The 21437-nt window shown below is 39.2% G+C and overlaps 1 protein-coding gene across 1 annotated transcript in view; it reads left to right on the top strand.

Moving 5' to 3' along the window:
• The first annotated feature begins 3095 nt into the window (after positions 1–3095).
• Positions 3096–21437, top strand: part of lepr (leptin receptor) — a 32626-nt gene continuing 14284 nt past the window's right edge. Inside the window, exons 1-11 of the mRNA XM_072437860.1 lie at positions 3096–3293; positions 7006–7055; positions 7889–7941; positions 8250–8438; positions 10470–10590; positions 11423–11592; positions 14094–14239; positions 16845–16983; positions 18961–19121; positions 19800–19899; positions 20061–20160. Coding sequence (XP_072293961.1) covers positions 7054–7055; positions 7889–7941; positions 8250–8438; positions 10470–10590; positions 11423–11592; positions 14094–14239; positions 16845–16983; positions 18961–19121; positions 19800–19899; positions 20061–20160 — 1181 coding nt within the window. The 5' untranslated portion in view covers positions 3096–3293; positions 7006–7053. The remainder of the gene's footprint in view (positions 3294–7005; positions 7056–7888; positions 7942–8249; positions 8439–10469; positions 10591–11422; positions 11593–14093; positions 14240–16844; positions 16984–18960; positions 19122–19799; positions 19900–20060; positions 20161–21437) is intronic.

Here is a 21437-nt window from a genome sequence, read left to right as displayed (position 1 = left end):
CATTGTCAGAATCTGTAATGAAATATTAGTCATTACTGGTAAAGCTTCGTGCAATAATGTGAAAAGAAAACATGATTAATAACAAGTAGTATTTCTTGGCTGTACACGCACAGTAGGCCCTGTCCCACTGCTACACACTGAAGAAAGTGCACAAGGACGCACAGAAACACATGAGGATCTGGACGGTCCACAGTACAGAGCGCTGCAGATGCGCTAAAGTGAAACAGCCATCAGGGGTCGTTAAACTGCAGTTAAATTAATCACAAAACCACAGCCCAGTTTAGTTTTCATCATTTTCTGAAAAGGTCTCACAGTGTTGTTCCCGGACAGACGCTTACAAATTTAAATATAATTAGTTTAACTATAACGACCTTCCACTTAGTATTCAGGTAATGCTCGCTGTTAAGTTTCTAAGGTACAAGGCTGTGCAGTTTGAAATGCATTGTGGGGAAAGTACTTTGCCCGAAGTCCGCATCGCTCAACACTCGCTGGAAGTGTGGCTCGAGACGTTCCAACGAACTGGAACACCCTGCACACTTCAGGGTCTCGTCGTGAACGCACAAGGGCGAGTATTGAGGCAGGCTCGTGGAGAAAAGAATTATGGTCAATCCTTATACTTTTTATTATTCTGCTACGAAAACAGTCTCATGATGGGCGAGTTGAAGAAGTTTATTTACCAGAGACAGGAACAATCATCTCACCGTGCTCGTGTTGTCCATTCCGGTCGGGACATGCTTCCAATGTAGAGAGTGTTATAACTGAAGACGTTTAGAGCTGTCGGTAACAACGCGCCAACGTATAGACATTTGTACATTAAACCCATCATTCCAACGGTGCATCGGGGCAACTTTATCAGCTCTTGAGCGAATATCTAGACATATCGTGCCTGTTTTTGTGTGCAATTGTCTAGTACCATATTTTCCGCACTATAAGGCGCACTGGAATATAAGGCGCACTGTCAATGAATGTTCTATTTTTGATCATTTCTCATATATAAAGGCGATATAAGGAGCATTAAGCGAAAACAAACATGTGTGTACCACACAAAATCGCTTCAAGGTCAGTAAGCACAACCAGAATTCATCCATATATAAGGCGCACCGAACTATAAGGCGCATTAAGCAAAACCAAAATTCTTCCATATATAAGGCGCACTGGATTATAAGACGCACTGTCGTTTTTTGAGAAAGTTGAAGGTTTTTAAGTGTGCCTTATAGTCCGAAGATTACGGTATTTCTTATGTGCTTCAACTTGCCTTGGACACTAAGCTTCCTTCTTGGTTCTCCTGGTCTGCAGCAGTCTCTAGAACCAAAGTTAAAGACACCCAAAGACTGGCAGGATCGTGTCGGGAAGTCGGGATGCGGGGCAGCTGTTCTCCGTAACACCAATGGCTTTGACCGCACTTATCACATGCAAATCACACTTTTACTTTCCCTTACAAGGTAGATTGTGTAAAGGAAAACCGCTCTAAACGGAGGAAGGGACTTGCATCGCTACAAATGTTTTCCGCTATCTGTCATCACAAAGTCAACGCTCTCTGGATTATGGGAACGCTCCAGAGAGAGTGACCGCAGCCCAAAGAGCGTCGGCCCATGAGCAGTAATAGTAAATTTAAATCTGCTTCCTTTTGTTTAATGAATTGAGGCCCGTTCGCACCCCCGGATGTGTAATTAAATGGCGTGTCTGTGGCAGGCGCAGATAAGCAAACCACACGAAAAACCCTGTGCGTCCTTCACAAGAGACACAAACGCTACAGGCCATAACTTTACCGTTATTTTGAAGTGTTTTCATGTTACTAAATGTCAAATTGATTCTGAAACTAAGGAACATTCTCAAGACTTTTAATAATGAGAATTTAAAACCCTCTTTTATACAATGTAATGTCATTATCAAGACAAAACAATGGTAGTTTCTTGAATATTATTACACGGTCCTGTACTCTTTCTGATAAAGAGGTCATTCCAAAAGTATTTAAGATTGTCCTCTTTTAGTCCAGATTTGTGCAGTAGTTTGAACTTCCTGTGGCATTAAATTGTCAGAAACTACATGGAAAAGAGTGGAGTTTGGGTTTGTTTGTTCACTAATGTCAGGCATTTTAAGAGGGTTATGTCAAATTCCCAGCATGCTTTATAATGTGCAGGGAATACACATACTTTCCTTTGGGTTCGGAAAACTCCACATCTGGACAGACACGTGCTCCAGTAACCGGGCTAAAATTAGGGGATTCGTTTTTTTAAAAAGGGACTTTGACTTTTGTGCGAAGTGTCAACTGATTACTGTGAAATATTGCCACGTTGACTTGGCTGGTTTTTGTTTAGTACATGTACACTGCTGCCCTCGCTGCTCCGACAAATGCCCTTTTTTGTCACGTTACCATGAGATTAAGCTTATGTAGAATTGAGACTTCCTTTCTGCAATCTAAACATGAGGCAGAAGATAAGACTGGGCCGTTCTGAACTCCAGAGACACCATAACAGCAGCACTTGTTTCCTTCTTTCTTTCTTTACCATATAATCAAAATGAACATTATAACATTTTGTTGGTTGGTGAATGGTTCATTAATGTGTTCTGTTTATTTGTTTAGGATATATTTGGTATTATTTCTGGTTTGGTCCAAAGAAAGAAAGCTAAAAATGTGATCCAATGAAGGATGTTTGCCATTTTTTGAACAAAAATCATCGCCTTTTGGTCATTGTGCCTATTTTTTTGGTTATCAACTGTATGTCAAATGACCTGCTGCTATATTCTTCTCTCTCTGTGCGTTATGGCTTGTTAAAACAGCAAATTATACGGTCTAATAGTACATCAAAACTCAAATTCATTACGTCCAGTACCACCGCGTCCACTTTACTGCTGTTATTCGAGCGTAAAACATCCAACTCGTGACGTGGACCACGATGGACCATTAATCGAAACAAAAGATGCAGCTTCTTGCAAGTTCTTCCCAGGAAACATTATGGTATTTCCTCCGCTCCCGTTACACTGCGAGGACCTGCCTTTGAGGAGCTGCACGTGAACGCGCCATGAGAGCATCCGTGCGGGGAGGGCGCGCTGCCTCCGCTCCGCCGGTCCTCAGTGTCAGTGCGCCCCGACCGAGCGCACGGACACGCCGCGGCTTTTCTGACAGGAGGACTGCACACAACACCCGCGGAACCGTAATTTTCATTCAAGAACCCCGGGTTGATTTGCAGTTGTTTCAGTCAGTTTTGAACACGGATCCGGTGCGTGGAGCGGAGACGGCGCGCGTCGGGACGATTCAACTCAACGTTTTTGCCTCGATGACCGTAAACAACGTAAGAAACGGCGGATTTATGACAATTTTCTTGCACGATTTAACTTTACGGACTGTATGGACCGGTTTGCAGGGTTTGCCATTCATTGTTGTCTATTTGGCTCCATCTGTTTCTCACGTGAAGGCGCAAAATCGTCGCCCACACTTGAGGCGCGCGCGGTTGGACGTCTGGGTAATTGCGTTATTTCATGTCGACGTGCTAAATTAATTATTCACTATAAACTACTGCTGACTCAAACTCCTTTTATAATGATTACTTTTGCAATGGTATTTTACAGTTTAAGCACGCCTTTTATCATTTAACATGGTATAACAGAACATTTTAACAACTTTTTCTACTTCCAGGCGGGATCTGGTTGAAGTACTAGTTGTTGTTCACTTGAGTGGCTCTTGTAGTGTCAGAGGTTTATTTATTTATTTATTTTTTGCTGATGTGTTTCCCATGCCAGGGGGGTGGGGGACATGTTGCAGCCCGCACGTCCCTGAAGCAGTTTTGGAGCCGAGCAAATGCGTCAGACTTTGTTGATTACTTTGGCAACAAGGCGCGTTCCCCGGAGCGCATGGGACGGGCCCCTGGCTGTTCCATTATGCTTCATTTTAGGAAATACTCCTGGAATTGTTCTCGGAATCTGGCTATTGTTTCACATGAATAAAAGGAGAGGAAACGCGTGTGCAGAAAGAGTTTTGCTTGAGATAAAAGAACATACGGCCGGGAGTGATAGTGCTGATGACCGTTGTGTCATTGCTGCTGTGGTGAAATATGAAGTTTAATCTAGTTTACCAGACTTTTGGAATGAAAAGAGAGAGAGAGACATAAACTCGTTGCATCACGTGTTTACAACTTGAAATCCTCTTTAATCGTGTGCACTTTATTCAGCTTTATTCAGCCTGACCTGATGATTACTGTACTGACTTATCACTCAGTACATGAAAGATAAATCAATACTTTTGGGGGTTCCATGTGTGTAGTGGGTGCTTTGTGGGGGACTTTTTTGTTACTTTCCTGCTCTGCAATAATGAATACTTTGTGCTGTGGACAAATGGCTGAATAAATAACTTGTATGACTCATTATAGATACAGATGAACTACTAAAAGTGTTTCATTCTGATATTGAATTATGTATTTATGCATTTCTATGTTGTTGTTTTTTTAATAAGAGGATATTTATTGTACTTTTAGAAACGTTTTGGGTAATCCTGCATTAGGGTAATGTGCAAAGTAGTTTCCATTATATTGTGTGTCGTCTATACTTTTTTCTATAGTCATATATTGCACTTCAAAATGTGAACTTTTTACGAAACAAATTTTCCAAGAAACAGCGGTCAGAGGAGCTGTCCGTTGGTAAAAATCCTCCATCAGCTTTTTACAATTGCATAATCGTCCAACGCTAAGGCAAACATGTGGTATATCCCACATAAGGCAATGACACAGCACGTTCAGCGTTCTAGCTCGAAATCACACTGATCACACGACTGAAATACTGACAAACACAATGTTTTTCCCTTGTGCATGAAAACAGCTCAAATTGTCACCGGGAAGGAATCGACCCAGCAGCTAATTTACAAAAAAAAGTGTTATTGTGACTGGCCAATTGATTGTTTACAAGATTATTTGGCACATTTGCTGAACATCACATTGGGAACTCATCGGTTTTAGTCTCAGGACATGTTTATTTTGCAGTCTCATTGTGTCAGCACAGAAGCAGGAAAAAAGGCTTTCAGCGCCGTTGCTCCATATCTAACAAAACGTTATTTACAGTGAATAATCTTGTGCCATTTGATGAATTTTGGGCCCTTTTTGGGGATTCTGTTTTGCATGATTTTATATTTTTTTTCTGTGACATTGATAGTTTTATTCACATTTTATTTTGATATTCTATATTTGTTTTATGTGTATTTTGTCAACACAGAGTGCCCATGAAAAAGAGCGCTTCTCTCATTGAGCTCTTCCCTCTATACGCAAACAAACAAACAAACAAACAAACAAACAAACAAACAAACACATGCTTAATTGCAATGGAACAAGCTCATTGGAGGGAATATTGTCCAAAGAATAACAACAACAACAACAACAACAACAACAACAACAACGGCATCTTCTGTGTCACCACTGCCTCCTGTTGTTTCAGTTTTATTATATATAAAATACTAGACACCTAAACCTTTATCATGGCACCTGGTTTTGTGTAGCATTTAATTGCATTTCAAAGACCCAAATCATTTAGTTTAGTTCTCCTGTGTCTGTTTTTGTGTTTTTATGTCTGTTTTTGTGGATCGTTTCTAGATCTAGTCCCGTATATTTTGTGCAACACATTTTCTGCCTTTACAGATGAACTCGAACGCTCTCCTTGTGCCACAGAAGTGAACGTTTATGTGCCCTATGAAAGCCTCTTTGTGACGTGCAGTGCCAGGCGGTTTTGCCCTGCTCACCTTGTTTGCAGGACGTGGTCATTGACTTGTGCAAAGAGGGAAAGCCCCAATTTAGCCCCTCACTGAGCAGAGAAGCAGAGAGGACCTTTTCATTAAAATGCTAATCGAAAACCAAAGGCAGGTGGATGTGTTTCGCTTTATCAGGCTTTGTTAGTCACTTTAAAGGTGCACTATGTTATGTTTTTGAGGGAGTTTTCGCCACCTGGTTGTCGCCATAGAGACGTTATTACTTTGAAGAATCAGAGTTGACTCGATTTTCCCAGAGATACGTTTGTTTTGAACTGGAGCAAACAGAAAACCAAACACATAAGGACAGACAATGACAGACACTGCTGCTGTGTTAGTTTGTTTATCAGCGTCATGTTCCACAGTAAGTAAACACAAGCTGGCGTCGCCGTGGTTACAGGTCCAAACTGTTCAAAGGTGCTGATTGATGCTTTATTTTTATGTAAATAAATATACCTAATAGTTTATTAAATTCTTCATTTCAATCACGCACAATTCTTTTTTCTCTGTTCCCGTCTTTATTTCTTATATTTTTGACTTTTCTTTATAAAAAAATCACAAAAAACATGTTTTTCAAGAAATTTTATTTAGTAATAAATAAGACACCTATACTTAATTGGATAAGTAAGTTGTTTAAAGCCATTTGACCTTTCCTGAAAGGTTTAAAATGAGATCTTTATTATTATTTTGGGTTGAAAATTACAGTTTAAAAGACTTGGCATCGTGTACAAGCCTATTCCTTAGCATCAAAATTGAGTTTGAGTATTCTGAGTATTTTAGTATTCTGACAAACAAACAACACTGCTGTGGAACGTGCAGAGTCCATCTCTAGGAGCAACGTAATCTTAAATAAAATACTATAATCATGATTTTTCTGCATCGTATTACCACAGAATCGCAGCATATGTTTAAGTAGTCACAGTCTCTTCAAAGTGCACATGGTAAAAAAAAAACAAGAGCATTAACGTCTGAGAGAAGACATCGTTTCTGTCTTTGCAATTCAATTATTATTGTCTCCACAGCTCTCACACCTTCAGATTGTGACACTGCAGCTGGAGTGAAAGTGTTTGCGGTTCAGCCTTGGCTTTTATTCTTTTCATCGTTCATTGCCGCTCATTACCATAAAGCTCTGTCTGTTAAACTTGTTCGATGTCACGGAACTTACTGGACTTTGCGTTTATATTCTCATCACAGCGAGTTCTTTCACTTAATGCTTCAATTATTAATGTGTGAGATCAAACAACTTCTGCTAACGTTTGTTTCTTCTTCTTCTGCAGTGATTCATCCCGCTCGACTTCCAGCCAGGCCATGTTATTGCTGTGAAAATGTGAGTGCAATTAATCAAATCTCAATCAAAGTGTCAAGTGTCAAGCCATTTACAGTCAATTATTATTTTTACCATGTTCTTGAATGGCGAGTGCAACAGTAAAAACATGTGGTTTGGGGCAGAATTTAGACTTTAGAGGAACAAATGTGGCGTTTTATATGTTAAATTATAAGCAACACTTTGAGATATTGAACAATTCTTATTACAATTGCGATTTTTGACAATATTTAAGTGGTAAAAATGCGAATAAAGGCTGAAAAATAAAACAGAGTAAACCGTTCTGTACTTCTGCTTAATTTTACACTTTACAGACACTTTTTTGACACATTTCTGATTTGAATTGCCAAAACATGTCTGAAAATTGTCATTACGGTCGTAAAAATATGTTGTAATATTAATAATAATGACTTTCACGGTCACGTCACAAGTTAAAAGACAATAAAACACCAGACAACAGAGAATAAAAGCTTTTTAAAGAAGGACTCAACGTCACTGTCGATATAGTACGTTTTATTCAACATCACCAACCCTGAAATTAAATGTAAAAAACAGAGAACAAACCAATTGTAACTGATCTAAATAAGTACAAATTGTTCAAGTATTCAAAGCACTTGGCACTTGTTCTCATGAGTAATTTCACCAGAAAATTCCATTAACGTCCCAGGTCCAAGTCGGTTATTGACATTGCGCCCACTCCTCCCACATCTTTCAAATTAAACAAACCTTTTGAACCAACGTGCTTTGCCAAAATGCTGATTGTGTAGAACGCCGACTCTTCTACTATTAGTCCACGATCAAGCTTGATAACCTTTCATTTGTGTCTCGTTCCTCAGGGATTGGAGTGGAATGCGTTCACTGCTGCTCTTTGTTCTCCTGGCGTCCGGCGGTGAGTTTGTTTGAACCAAGAAAAAGGAAGTGTTTAATTTTCTGCAGAATTCGATGCTCCTCACTCCCTTCTCTCTTTAGATTTGACCTGAGATCTTCCAAACAACGCTATAAATAATAAGTCATATTCTTGCAAAGTTGAGTCCCTTTTAACTGTATGATTTTAACTTTTGAGTGCCCAGAAATGTGCCTGATAAATAAAACGTATGATGATCGTCACATTTGAGCACATTTCTATCATTATTCTTTAATTAATCATGACTTTATCAGTGTAATTAATGTGAGCGTCTCCGCGTCTGAACCTTGCAGGTGTTCAGAGTGTGAAGAACCCCCCGTCGTCGGGAGACACGGTGGCTCTGAGCATCCCGTGGCACGATGAGCTGTGCTGTGACTCACCAGGCGCCCCCGTCACTGCAGAGGAGAAGCCCCCACAACAAGACTCCCTGAGGGTCACCCAGTGTAGCTTCAGGAGTGAACATCGTCACGACGACGCCGGCGGTAAGAGCGCTAACAAACTCTCCAAGGAGTTTATATTAGTGTTAGGTCCGTACAGTCATCGTGAAACAGCTGGTTCTGGTATTACACTGGGAATTACCTTTTTAATATAAATCTATGGATAAGAGGATCAATAATCAACTGATATAACTAATTCAATGACATTTATTATTATGAAATCTTTTTTTTTTTGCCATTTCTGTTTATTTACTAACCTTGTTTCAGGAAACAAGCCAATATACGGTACATTTTATGACACATTTATGCAGTTTATTCAGTATAAAGAAGACCAAACTGTTTTTTTTTTCACCCTTCATTTTCAAATGAAATATAATGAAAACAATAAATGAAAATAATAGCTACAGTTACAACAACTTAGACTCAGACAAATGGTATTGATGCACAAGGGAAATTGCTTTTTAACTTGTCCAGGTAATAAAATTACCTGGACGTGGCTGTGTACAATAAGGCTGTCAAGATTATGACTTCTTTAATTATATCTAGAGTATTCACAGTCACAATAAATCAGCAATGACTAAAAATGTATGAAAAAGTATGAAAATACTGTATTTTCCGGACTATAACTTTTTTCATAGTTTTGGCCGGGGTGCGACTTATACTTATATTTATACTTATAATTATACTCCAGTGCAACTTATATATGTTTTTTTCTTCTCTATTATGCAGTTTTTGGTTGGTGCGACTTATACTCCAGTGCGACTTATAGTCCGGAAAATACGGTAATTGGGACCATTTTAGAAGAAAAAAAATAGCAATTTCAAGTTTAAATTCTGTATAAATCTAAATTATTTTCTGGCTATGTCACATTAACGTAACAATGTGCAGACGGCTATTGGAATATTAAATTAGTTGACAGTTATTTAAACAATCAATTAGTTGCGATTGAGCTTTAGTTTTATTAAATCCGATTTAAGGCCCGACCAATATGGAAATGACACGCGAACGAGCAAATGTTTCTGGATTTCAACATTCATTTCAGTCATAAATACTTCCCAAAGTCTATATTCTGCTCCAAAAAGCATCATGATTACATTGTGTTGAGAAGAACGCGGAGGTGGAATGAAGACATTAAACGCGACAAGGAGGAAGATTAGTTTGTTTGCATCGATCGTCGCGGCGAATTAAAGTCTAATGGCGGTCTGGTGACCCCTGGAACGGTCCCACATCCATCCCGAACGCCGCCTGTGGTCACGGAGGACGACGCGGCTCATTTTAGAAGATAGACAATGAAAAGGGCTGAAGCAGGTTGTCTGGTGGTAAAATGTAGATAAGCCATGCGATCTTTAACATAGTATAATATATAACAATGTCCTAATTATTTTATGTTCCTTATCGCCACATCCAATTTATGTGCGCTAACTCTCCATTATGTCAGCTCAAGTACCGTCCAATAAATCACCACCATCGCACCAGCCAATGAATGCATAATAGAGAAGAAAAAAACATATATAAGTCGCACTGGAGTATAAGTCACATTTTTGTGGAAATGCATTTGATAAAATCCAAGACCAAGAACAGACATTTAATCTTGAAATGCAATTTAAAATAATAACAGATTAGAGAACATGGTGAGTAGGTGTACGTATGCTAACGCTAACACCTTCAGCTACATGACGCACAGACAGAACTGTGGTAAGTGTCTGGTATGTTAACGTAACATATTAACAGTTATTCAGATAACTATAGCATAAAGAACATGCTAACAAGTTTACCAAAGCATCAGTATTACCCCAAATCACTAAATTCTTCTTCCTCGGTGTCACTTCTAAACAACTCTGCAAACTCCAGAGGTAGAGGAAGTGCTGATTCTTCTTCTGCATCGCTTAGAGCCTAGAGCGCCCTCTTGAGGTTGTCAGTGTGAAAATAACGAATAATATCACATATAAATCGGTCTGGAGTACAAGTCGTACCCCGGCCAAAACTATGAAAAAAATAGGGTAAACATCCCAGCAGATTTTGAACCCAGAAAAGCAGTGTTTTCCTGTAAAGACGAGCTTCTGCTTCTCACTGCAGGTCTCTGCGTTGACGTCGAGTGCAGAATCGGAGAGAACCAGGGCGCTTTGGCCTGTGCGCTGCACTCGGACCACTCGGCCTTCAGCAGCACCACCGCGGCCATCAGCTTCCGGCCCGCGTCGTGAGTAAAGACACTCGCTCGCCGCTTTTCTCTGCGGGTCCATGTTTATACGTATCGAGCTGTGCGATCTGTCGAAGTCTGCTTATTTACCCCTGACAGGAGTTTGGATCCTGTGTGACTCTGTTGTGATAAAGGCAATTTGAGAACGGTCAGGCAAATACACGGTGTTACGTAACAAGTGTGGGTCGAGTCCTGCACATGATGGATACGAGAAATGAGAATAAAACATCAAGTATTTTATGGGAAATGTGATGTAGCGTGATCGTCATCAGGTTTTCTAATGAGGTTACATGCTTAGAGCCCTAATGTCAAGTTAAAAGAAGAGACCTTCAATATGATCATCAGCTTAAAAGTGTTTGCTCGAGCACAGTTGATGGAATAAAATGTAAATAAAGCATAGGACTTATCATTTGTATCGATATAGAACCATGAAAGTATAACCTCCTATTAGTGTTTTTGCAACGATCATTGCAGTAAAAGATGGTCGGAGCGGATCCATATTTTTACACATTAAATCAAGTTTAGGCAGAAGATATAAGCTGTTTAAACCCTAGCAAGATACGAAGCCAATGACAAGGACTTGTGATCTAAACTCTGAAACCAATAAATAAAAGAGAGATGCAAAGAAAGCTCAGAGATGTTAGCGACGTCCTGTGACTGAGACCTCCAACATTCTCTCTTAGCGCGAGTGAAATAACTGCTTCCTCTGACAACAGTTTTGATGATAAAAATCCAGTTTCATAATTAAACATTCCCGTAATGCCTTTAAATAAACACATATATGTATTTAATCTCCCGAATGACTTGATAAGACGGAGACATCTCGTTCCAGATCCGGCTCAGAGAGGATTAACGCGTCTGAAGATCCTGTCATCTGTGAAGGGAACGGTTCTCTCAGATGTTCCCTGGTTCTCGGCGCCACGAGTTCTGACATCACGTTAAACATCACCATCGCAGACGTCACTTCTTCACCCGTTCACCTCAGACTCCCGAAGACCCTGGGTAAGAGTCAACCGTAAATGTATGACGCAACTTCAAAGCATAAAAGGGTACGTGAGATTTGGAGGTACTTTACAGAACAACCGACTATTTAAATTAGACGTATACCGTATTTTCTGGAGTATAAGTTGCACCAGCCAAAAATTGCCTAGTAGATAAGAAGAAAACATATATAAGTTTCACTGGAGTATAAGTCGCATTTTTGGGGGAAATTTATTTGAGAAAATTCAAGACCAAGAACAGATATTTCATCTTGAAATGCAGTTTAAAATAATAACAGATTAGATAACATGGGGAATAGGTGTACGTATGCTAACGCTAACACCTTCAGCTACATGACGCACAGACAACAAACTGTGGTAAGTGTCTGGTATGTTAACGTAACATATTAACAGTTATTCAGATAACTATAGCATAAAGAACATGCTAACAAGTTTACCAAAGCATCAGTTTTACCCCAAATCACTAAATCCATTGAATTCTTCTTCCTCTGTGTCACTTCTAAACAACTCCACAAACTCCAGAGGTAGAGGAAGTGCAGATTCTTCTTCTGCGTCGCTTAGAGCCTAGAGCGCCCTCTTGAGGTTGTCAATGTGAACATAACTAATATTATCAAATAATAAGTCGCTCTGGAGTATAAGTCGCACCCCGGCCAAAAGTATGAAAAAAACTCCGGAAAATACAGTAATACATATTGTACCAGAACTCAACATTAAACTACAACGTTTTGTTTATTGTAAAAAGCGACATCGATCTAAATCAGACGAGTGATTGAAGTCAGTTCGGTCGACTTCTCGTTCAAAACTGCAGACGTGGCACAGTAGCGAGCGGAGCGTTGTCGTGTTTGTGTTTTTTAATGTGAAGAACGGCCACGGAACACGTTTTAACCCGCCGCGCGTGTTCGAGACGCGGAGACGGTCCGGGATTTCTCAAACCTTCAAAATCTGTCTGTTGATTGCGATTACGTTGGCACCTGATTGTGGGAAGAGATGTCAGAACACGTCCATTCTTCCTTTATCTATGTGATGATCTGGACTTGAGCTCAGAGGCAGGCGTGACTGGACTAAAGAGAGGCTTTTTCCATGTTGCGTTATTTAATCAGCCGTTCTGACCTAAAGCCAGAACATCGGGAGTAAGAATAGAACGCGGTTAAAGTCAACTTATCTGGTGGAGGGTCTGAAACCTGCTTGTGCGGCATCGAACGCATCTATCGCCATGGAAACACGCAGATGAGGTCACCAGGTTAAGTATTTCTTTGGCAATGAAAGACGTGTGTACTTGAATAAATGCAAAAAATCGACAGGTAAAGCAGAAAAGTGACATAAAACACCTTTAATCATGTCGTCTTAAAGGAAATGCACTGAAGAATCATGGTTCATGTTTGCTCAGTCAGAAGCTTGTAAATGAACAAAAACATTGAACATATTTTTATTTTGTTCATGTATTTAACCTTCATTTAACCAGTGAAGTTGTTTGTTACTACTACTACTACTACTACTACTACTACTAATAATAATAATAATAATAATAATAATAATAATAATAATAATAACAAGCGGTAGAAAATGGATGGATGGATGAATGATAATAATTTGTAAAAACAGATCTCCTTTTTGGAAATTAATCACGTTTTCTTTTTCTAATGTCTTAAACAATAGTATTTATCTGATTTGTTAGTATATATTTTATATACCATATTTTCCGGACATTAAGTCGCACCTTTTTTCATAGTTTTGGCCGGGGTGCGACTTATACTTATATTTATACTTATATACTTACACTCCGGAGCGACTTATATGTGATATTATTTGCTATTTTCACACTTGCAACCGCATTTCATACTCCAGTGCAACTTATTTACTTAAGAAATTAACTTAATTATGCATTTTTTGGCTGGTGCTACTTATAGTCCAGAAAATACGGTATAAACTTTGCAAAGACAGATCTCCTTTTTGGAAATTAATACGTTTTCTTATTCTACCGTCTTAAACAATAGCATTTTATCTGTTTTCGCTAATAAACTCTTAGTATACACTTTGAAAATAAAAGTATTTGGCCCTTAGACCTGGACTAACTCTCGTGTGTGGACACCAGCACGTCTCTCACAGCAAAGAGGGTTTTTATAACAACAAAATAATAAACATTGACACATATTTATGGTCATTTAACTTTACTGTAGATGTCACTGTAATATTCTACTAAAGAACTCATGTTGAATAGCCGTTTATGACCATTTAAACCACTAACCGCTCAGTGGTCCCATATTTTTAATTAACTGCCAGAGTTAAGGGCACGATATGACTCACTTTTCATATTAATTAGTGATAGTAAAAGAGAGATTAAAGCTGCGAAGAAAAGAGCATTTCTCCTATAATGTCCTCTCTCTATATGTGATTCAAGGTCACAACGGAGTCTTAATTCAGAATGAATCATAAACCAATCAGATAAACGTCCACTGACTGAAACTGAGTTGGAAAATTTGTTTTTTTCTTCTGTTTTTCCAGTGAAACCGGGCGCTCCGGTCAACCTCGCTCATCATCAGACCATCGAGGCGGAGCTGGTCATGACCTGGGATCCTCCACCTGGAGTCTGGGGCCGGCTGCGATACGAGGTCCGGTACCGCGGCGACGAGGCTCGAGCGGCGTGGAAGGTAAATCACTGCGGTCTGTGGACACGGCAACTTAAAGAAAGTGTACGATCTGAGCACACGCAGACATCCATTTCACTATCACTAATTAACATAAAAACCACAAAGCAAAACACAAAAATACAAAAAAAAAATACTAAACAAAATACAAAAAGCACCCCCAAAAAACAGAATAAAACTCAAAACAAGACACAAAGAGGTTTTAAGTTATCTGTTATTCTATTATTATTCATTTCTGTACCTACTTTGTGTTGCAACAGTGGAATTTCCCCATTGTGGGACAAATAAAGGCTTATCTTATCATTATCTTATCTTATACCGTGAGTGTATGAAGATTTACGACTTACACACCCTCTAGCTGGGATCTTCTGTCATAGTTTTTTTTTCTGTCATAGAAACATTCATACTTAATTTTTCTCTCTTAGGCTAGATCAATTCATCAAAAAAGTCATAAAAGTCCTCTAGTTTGGACTTGCGATGATCCTTATGTTGCCTTAAACCACATTTCACAACAGAACACTCGGTGCTCGACGTGTGCAATTACATTTACATTTCATTTATTGCTAAATCTGTGGAGAGATTGTGGATTGAACAGATTAAAATGCCACTTTGCACTTTCACATTTGAGCTTCGTGTGCGTTTCTTCTGTAGCAACAACTCTGCAACGACAGCTTTGTCTGAGGCATGAAGCTGCTTAAAATGCACCTGTTGCACTGGCACACAAACATACAGAAAACAAAAAATACAAAAAAAAGCACAAAAAATACAAAAAACACAATACAAAACACAAAAATACAAAAACACAATAATACCAAAATACAAAGAAAACACAAAAATACAAAAAACAAAGCACAAAAATGCAAAAATGCAAAAAAAAATAAACATAATACAAAACACAAAGAAAACTCAAAAATACAAAAAAAATAAAATACAAAAAAAAACACAAAACACAAAAAAACAAAACACAATGCAAGATACAAAAAACACAAAGAAAACACACTCACAAAAAAACTAAACAAAAATCCCACAAAGAACGAGCTGGACCAGGAAGAACATAAGGCAAGTAAAGGAGTAAACGAAAATAAGTGGCATAAAATCAAAATTCGAGCATATTCAAATCTAAATAACTGTCCTATTTCGGCCATTGTTTTTTTTTATTTGTCTTGCGATATTTTTTTTCCAAAACAACAAAAACAATATCGCAACCTCCCTAAACATCCGAATCAGGATCTGAGGGATGACGGATGCACCAGTCAATAAAACACAAAGAGGAGGCACATTTTACACAAAAAAGGCCGTTATAGTCTTGCCGAAGCGATTCTGTTTTCATGACACAAAACATTTCTACAGTTTTCCACCCGAATAATGACACACGTTCAATTTAATATCTAGTTTTGATTCTAATTCTAGCATCGATTAGTATCTGAGTATCAATAGCTCCAACTAAATCAAACTTTTATATTGTGAGCAGTATTTTTAAACAGTTTTCCGCTCTGTTTAGTAGGATGAAATGCAGACGTACGATCAGAGTTTAACCGCGCCAAATTCCTCGAACACAACTTTCCCTTTCCGGTAACGTGGCACCGGTGTGATTCACGCTAGAGCGACACTAAACTTCAAATATCGGATGGAAAAAGAGCTCGAGTCGTTCCAGCGTCTGTCACTGCTGCCGCCCCGGAGCAAGTTGTCTCTAATGTGCGCCGTGACTCACCAAACGGCAGTGTTTTGGTGGAAAGTGTGTGTTTAGTCATCGTATCTACAATCTGTTATGAGCCAAGGGGGATTAGGAATGAGAAATGTAATATACCTAGAAAGATGTGGATGTAATTTGGAAAGCAAAATACAAAGCAGTTATTTAAGAGAGGGTGACAATGTATTTTTTGCTTTGTATTTCTTTTTCTTGGTGACAATCTCAGGGTTAAGTGGATTAAAAAAAAAGAAGAAGAAGAAAATAATAATTTAAAATAAATAAATAAAATAAATAAAATAAATAAAATAAATAAAATAAATAAAATAAATAAAATAAATAAAATAAATAAAATAAAATAAATAAAATAAATAAAACCGTATTTTCCGGAGTACAAGTCGCATCAGCCAAAAAATGCATAATAGAGAAGAAAAAAACATATATTATTATATTATAAGTCACACTGGTGTATGAAATGCGGTTGCAAGTGTGAAAATAACAAATAATATCACATAGAAGTCGCTCCGGAGTATAAGTATATAAGTATAAATATAAGGATAAGTCGCTCCCCGGCCAAAACTATGAAAAAAGGTGCGACTTATAGTCTGGAAAATACGGTAATAATCCAGAAAAACTCTCACTTAAAACTTTACATTTAAATGATAACACTGCAAACTTTTTTGACATTTTTGTTTATACTCGGCTCATTTTGCAGCCTTTTATTAATGACAATTTACTCAATCATTCCAAATTCCGCAGCTCAAAAACAACATTTGCGACATTGTCCGTGATGTTATCCATATTTTTGATGAATTTCCAACCCAAAATAACATTGTAGAAAAGACAGTTTAATCGGACACATTTAAAAGCCTGGGCATATTGAAAACATAAAAAAACGCGTGAATTTTCTTCTATTTCCAGGTCGTGCAGACGTTTGAGCCTCGGACGCTTTTAGAGTTGGAGGTCAACGTGAACTTCAGCGTTCAGACTCGCTGTTCGAGCCCCGCGGACCCCCCGGTGTGGAGCGACTGGAGCGAACCCCACCGCATCTACCTGGACTGTGAGTAACCATCATCCTTTTCTGCCGCGTGGGGGGGTTCGCAGGAGTTTGTCGCTGTTTGCCGTCAACTGTACTGAGTAAATGTTATGACAAGACAAATAAGCAAAGACGATAATAGAAAAGATGTTTTTCCGGTTTTTATCTTTATTTAACGAGGGGAGTTCTGGCCAGCCAAGTTCAGCACACAGTTACAACAGATAAAAAATAACACAAGACGGTGAAAAACAAGTGCGCATTATCGAGGCGGTCTCCAGAGCGCGCTTGCATTTTACGGCTTGAATTTAACGGCATTTCCGGGGCATCAATTCAGCCGATTTTCTGTCTCTTTGCAACATGTTCCGAGAAAAAAAAGCAGAGCAATCAAACTGTTTCTTTACTCAGAATTAGTTTTTGTAATAACAGTCATTCCTCTGTTCAAGTCAACCAATCGTCCGAACTTATAGCAGATTTTACTTCGCATATGGGTTCGTTATCAAATCCCTCCAAACATAGATATGAGATGGATATGACGTGGCCTCAGTGTGGGACAGTTGGGTCCTTCATGGGTCCTTTGTGGGTGATCCGCGCACATTTCAGGCTAGTATAAGCTCTTCTGTGTGTTTAACTGCTTGCTTAAAGTTTAAAGTGATCATTTCAGAATATTTAAAAAGAAAACTGCAGATTTATTTACAAAAAAACGACTCCACGTGTGCTTTTAAGACTGAATACGATGGATATAACATTGTGTGATTCCGCCATTACCCATCATGCCTTCTGTAGATATATGTGCGCTCGTGGCTCTTCTCATTAGTCCAGACCGTTGTAAAGCGCTGATACTCCTGAATCACTCACAGCGCCAGGGGGAACATGTGATTAAAATGCATGTGTGAAAATATGGCCATGTACGTTATGAAAGATGATGAATTACCATACGACCAGAATGCACAGTTCATGTCGTGGATGTTTGAGTCTGTTGTGATTTCAAACGGAGGGCAGGGGCCGGTACAACTCTGTTTTTTGAACAAAATATCCAAATTTATGATCCACAAATGTTGAACTTCGTCATCATTTATTGGGGATTGTTAATCTTGAGCTTTCATCTGACAACAATCGTGTCTTTCTGAAGCGAAAAGACGGTTTTAAGTGTGGCAGGACTTAATTCTGTGTATTTATACCTGTTGCAAAGAAAAACACACAGATTGAGTGGCTATTTGTGGAGAAATGTTAATTTAAAAATCGGTTGAAAATTACACTTATTCGTGCAAAGTTTGTGCACAATTTACCCATAAAAACTCTTATTTTTTTTCTTTTTTTAAACATTAATTCAACAAAAATAAAGATGCTCTAATATAGTTTTTATTTCTCAAAAAAAGTGACATTTTGGCCCAGTTTTTACATTTATTTTTTTATCATCCTGACATTCTGCCTGAAGGTTTTGAGTCCAAAGTTTGAGCAAACGTTAATATTCACGTAAATTCACAACAAAAATTTAGTAAATCGTTTCAAATTGTTACCGTTGACTAAAGATCAATGCAATTCTTTATCAAAATCCCTACATTTAACGCTTTAAAAGTTCTCAAAATCAATGTAAATTAGATTTTTGTAACTTTACTACTTTAAGTCGTGTGCTTCGTCCACCACAGGTCAAAACATCTACAGTCTGATCGTTAAACAACAATTTAAACGAAATAAATCAGGGTTTTTTGGTATTTTTGCAAGCTCTAAATAAAACTAACCAAAGGAGGACAAAAATGTGATCGACCGAACGCATTGACGTTTCAAGTTTGCGAAGAAGCATTTGAAACACATTTGAAAACTGGACAAAAGACATGTCAAAACTTTAAAAATCCTTGGGAAAAATGTGCATAAAGGACGAGCGACGAGGCGTTGTCAGCTTCAGGTGATTGTTCCGCAACGTCGTTCCACCGAAACAAAGGGCCGTTTACTTCGACTCGACGTCTGACTCATTGTTTTTTTCACTTTTACTTTTTGTCCCAGTCGTGAGCTACTTCCCCGAGGTCGTGCGAGCGCGTCCGGGCGAAGACGTGACGCTCCACTGCGTGTTCAACGATCGCAACTTTCACGCCGAATCGGCCTTTTGGACTCTCAACTATCAAGAGCCGATTCCGAGCAGCCAGTACCGTCCGATCAGCGAGCGGGTAAGTAAAGGTCAAAGGTTATCTTGCATAGTATTCCACTGTAGAGGTTTTATTGCTCAAAAATACACGCATTCTTACACAGATCTGACCTGTAACTTGGTGGACCGCGACAATGAAGCGATTTTCTCATTGTTTCATTATCTGGAGTCTGAAACGCGTAGGAAAATACATTTTTGGAACAAAGACAGCGGCGTTATTAATTAGAAATGTCAAAAAAAGACTAAACAACTTCAGATTTTAATTAAGATTACTGTTTATTCATAGACTCTGGACTAAATGGGACGTTTTTGTGTGTGTGTATGTGTGTGTGTGTGTGTGTGTGTGTGTGTGTGTGTGTGGTGTGTGTGTGTGTGTGTGTGTGTGTGTGGTGTGTGTGTGTGTGTGTGTGTGGTGTGTGTGTGTGTGTGTGTGTGTGTGTGGTGTGTGTGTGTGTGTGTGTGTGTGTGTGGTGTGTGGTGTGTGTGTGTGTGTGGTGTGTGTGTGTGTGTGTGTGTGTGTGTCCTCAACGTGACGGTAGGAAACGCTATTTAAATGTGATTATTTAAAAATGTGACTCGCAAATTTCATAAAAACAGCGAGCAAATTCCCAGTCATCCACGCGACACTGCACTTTTTGGATTCGTTGTAAACATTTAGCATTTCCGCATGTATTTATTTACATCGTTTCTTTCTATTTAGGTGAGCCAGCTTACGGTGCGGGCATCGGAAAGCGGCATGTACGAGCTGCTGCAGTGCACGCAGGAGTTTTTCCTCACCTACAGCCTCATCTATGTTCAAGGCGAGTTTGTTCAATTATGGAATCGAGCTCTATTTATTTAGATTTATTCTAATGTGTTTATCACTTAAAATGTGTCCTGTAAAAATGGCAAAACAGTAAAGTGTTTGGACGTGAATTGCACAATAACAGGAAGTGTATATTAATAGTGGCTCTGGTTCCAGGCGCTGATGTTGCCATAAACTGCCAAACTAATGGGGACATTAATGCAATGCACTGTAACTGGAAGACCAACCGGTTGACCCATCCCAAATTCAAGTCTTGGTAAGACAAACTAACCATATGTCGCTGTTTTATTAACACCCTTGCGTTAGCTGCACTTGTAAAAAAATATTTTATCATAGCATTATTTTCATGATGTATTGCAAAGTTCTGCTCACAGCTGCCACAAGGCTCCTGAGGGAGACAAAGACTTATTCATAATTCAAACGTGCTCTGATATTAAGGGCTTTGTGGATATGAAATTACACAGTATGTTGTTATTCGGCAAAGAAAACTACATGTATAAGCTGTTAAGGACATTGTATTCTAGGCCAGGGGTCCCCAACCTTTTTTGCACCACGGACCAGAATAATGTAGGTTTTATTTTTGCGGACCGGTGTGCCAGGTTAAGTCGCGGTCAGGTTCACTTGCTCGGAAGTGGGCGGGGCTTAGGCTTCCATTTGATTCAGCTCAGAGGGCGAAATGTTCTCAAAAGACGCGTTTGTACATTATTAAGTGTACCACACCAAAAGATCTGAATTGGAGTAACATAACGTACAGTTACACGTGTCCTCACTGTTCTTCTGACTGGTGGAAGCTCATCACAGAAATATGGCAAAAATAAGTGCAAAAAAATTACAACTCACCACCACTGAATCAGTGGGAGCCCTGCGCGTGTTTCTGTGCAATGAGATGGTCCCATTAAGAGTGATGGGAGACAATGACACCCAGTGTGTTTCTAGTTTTGTCTTGTTGCCGTAACTGCAGAAAAGCCGCTTCACACAGAGGATGTTGGAAATGGTAGCAAGGTTTTTAGTGCTCTTGTGGCGATGTCAGGATATTCTGGCTTGATTTTCATCCAGAATGTGCAGAGTTGTTGCATTCAATCTCCAACAGCTTGTCCTCTTGTTGCACATGCTCGATTCGCCCGGTTTAATGGGTCGTGGATCCATTGACACGCAGTTCATGGATCTTTTGCGCACGGGAAGTAGCGCTCAAACTCTTGTAAAAGTAAAAACAGGTGATCGCGTAGCAGTTGCAGAATGCTGGCCCAGGTGACGTGTCCTCCAAAATCCTCGCTGGCTCCTCGTCTGCTCCTCACTTGGCCTTTTCCCCTTTGTAAAAATGCTCTTGAAAGACTTTTGTTTTTTACTCATTTTCGCTGGCTTGTGGGTCGACTTTTGGGCAGCGCGTTTGATGCGACGCATCCGCGATGACGTATCATGTATAATGCACGTATCAGAAATGTTCTCACGCAGGACAAGAACAGAGATATGATAATATACTTGCCATTATAGTTAATGGATTTCATTTGCAATTTCCTATCAGGCTTTTCATGA

The sequence above is a fragment of the Eucyclogobius newberryi genome, unplaced genomic scaffold, assembly GCF_026437365.1.
Source record: "Eucyclogobius newberryi isolate DKJ021-1_F unplaced genomic scaffold, fEucNew1.0.hap1 SCAF_9, whole genome shotgun sequence".
Taxonomy (NCBI): Eukaryota; Metazoa; Chordata; class Actinopteri; order Gobiiformes; family Gobiidae; genus Eucyclogobius; species Eucyclogobius newberryi.
The sequence above is the reverse complement of the archived record's forward strand: the minus strand, read 5'-3'. Positions and strand labels throughout refer to the sequence as shown.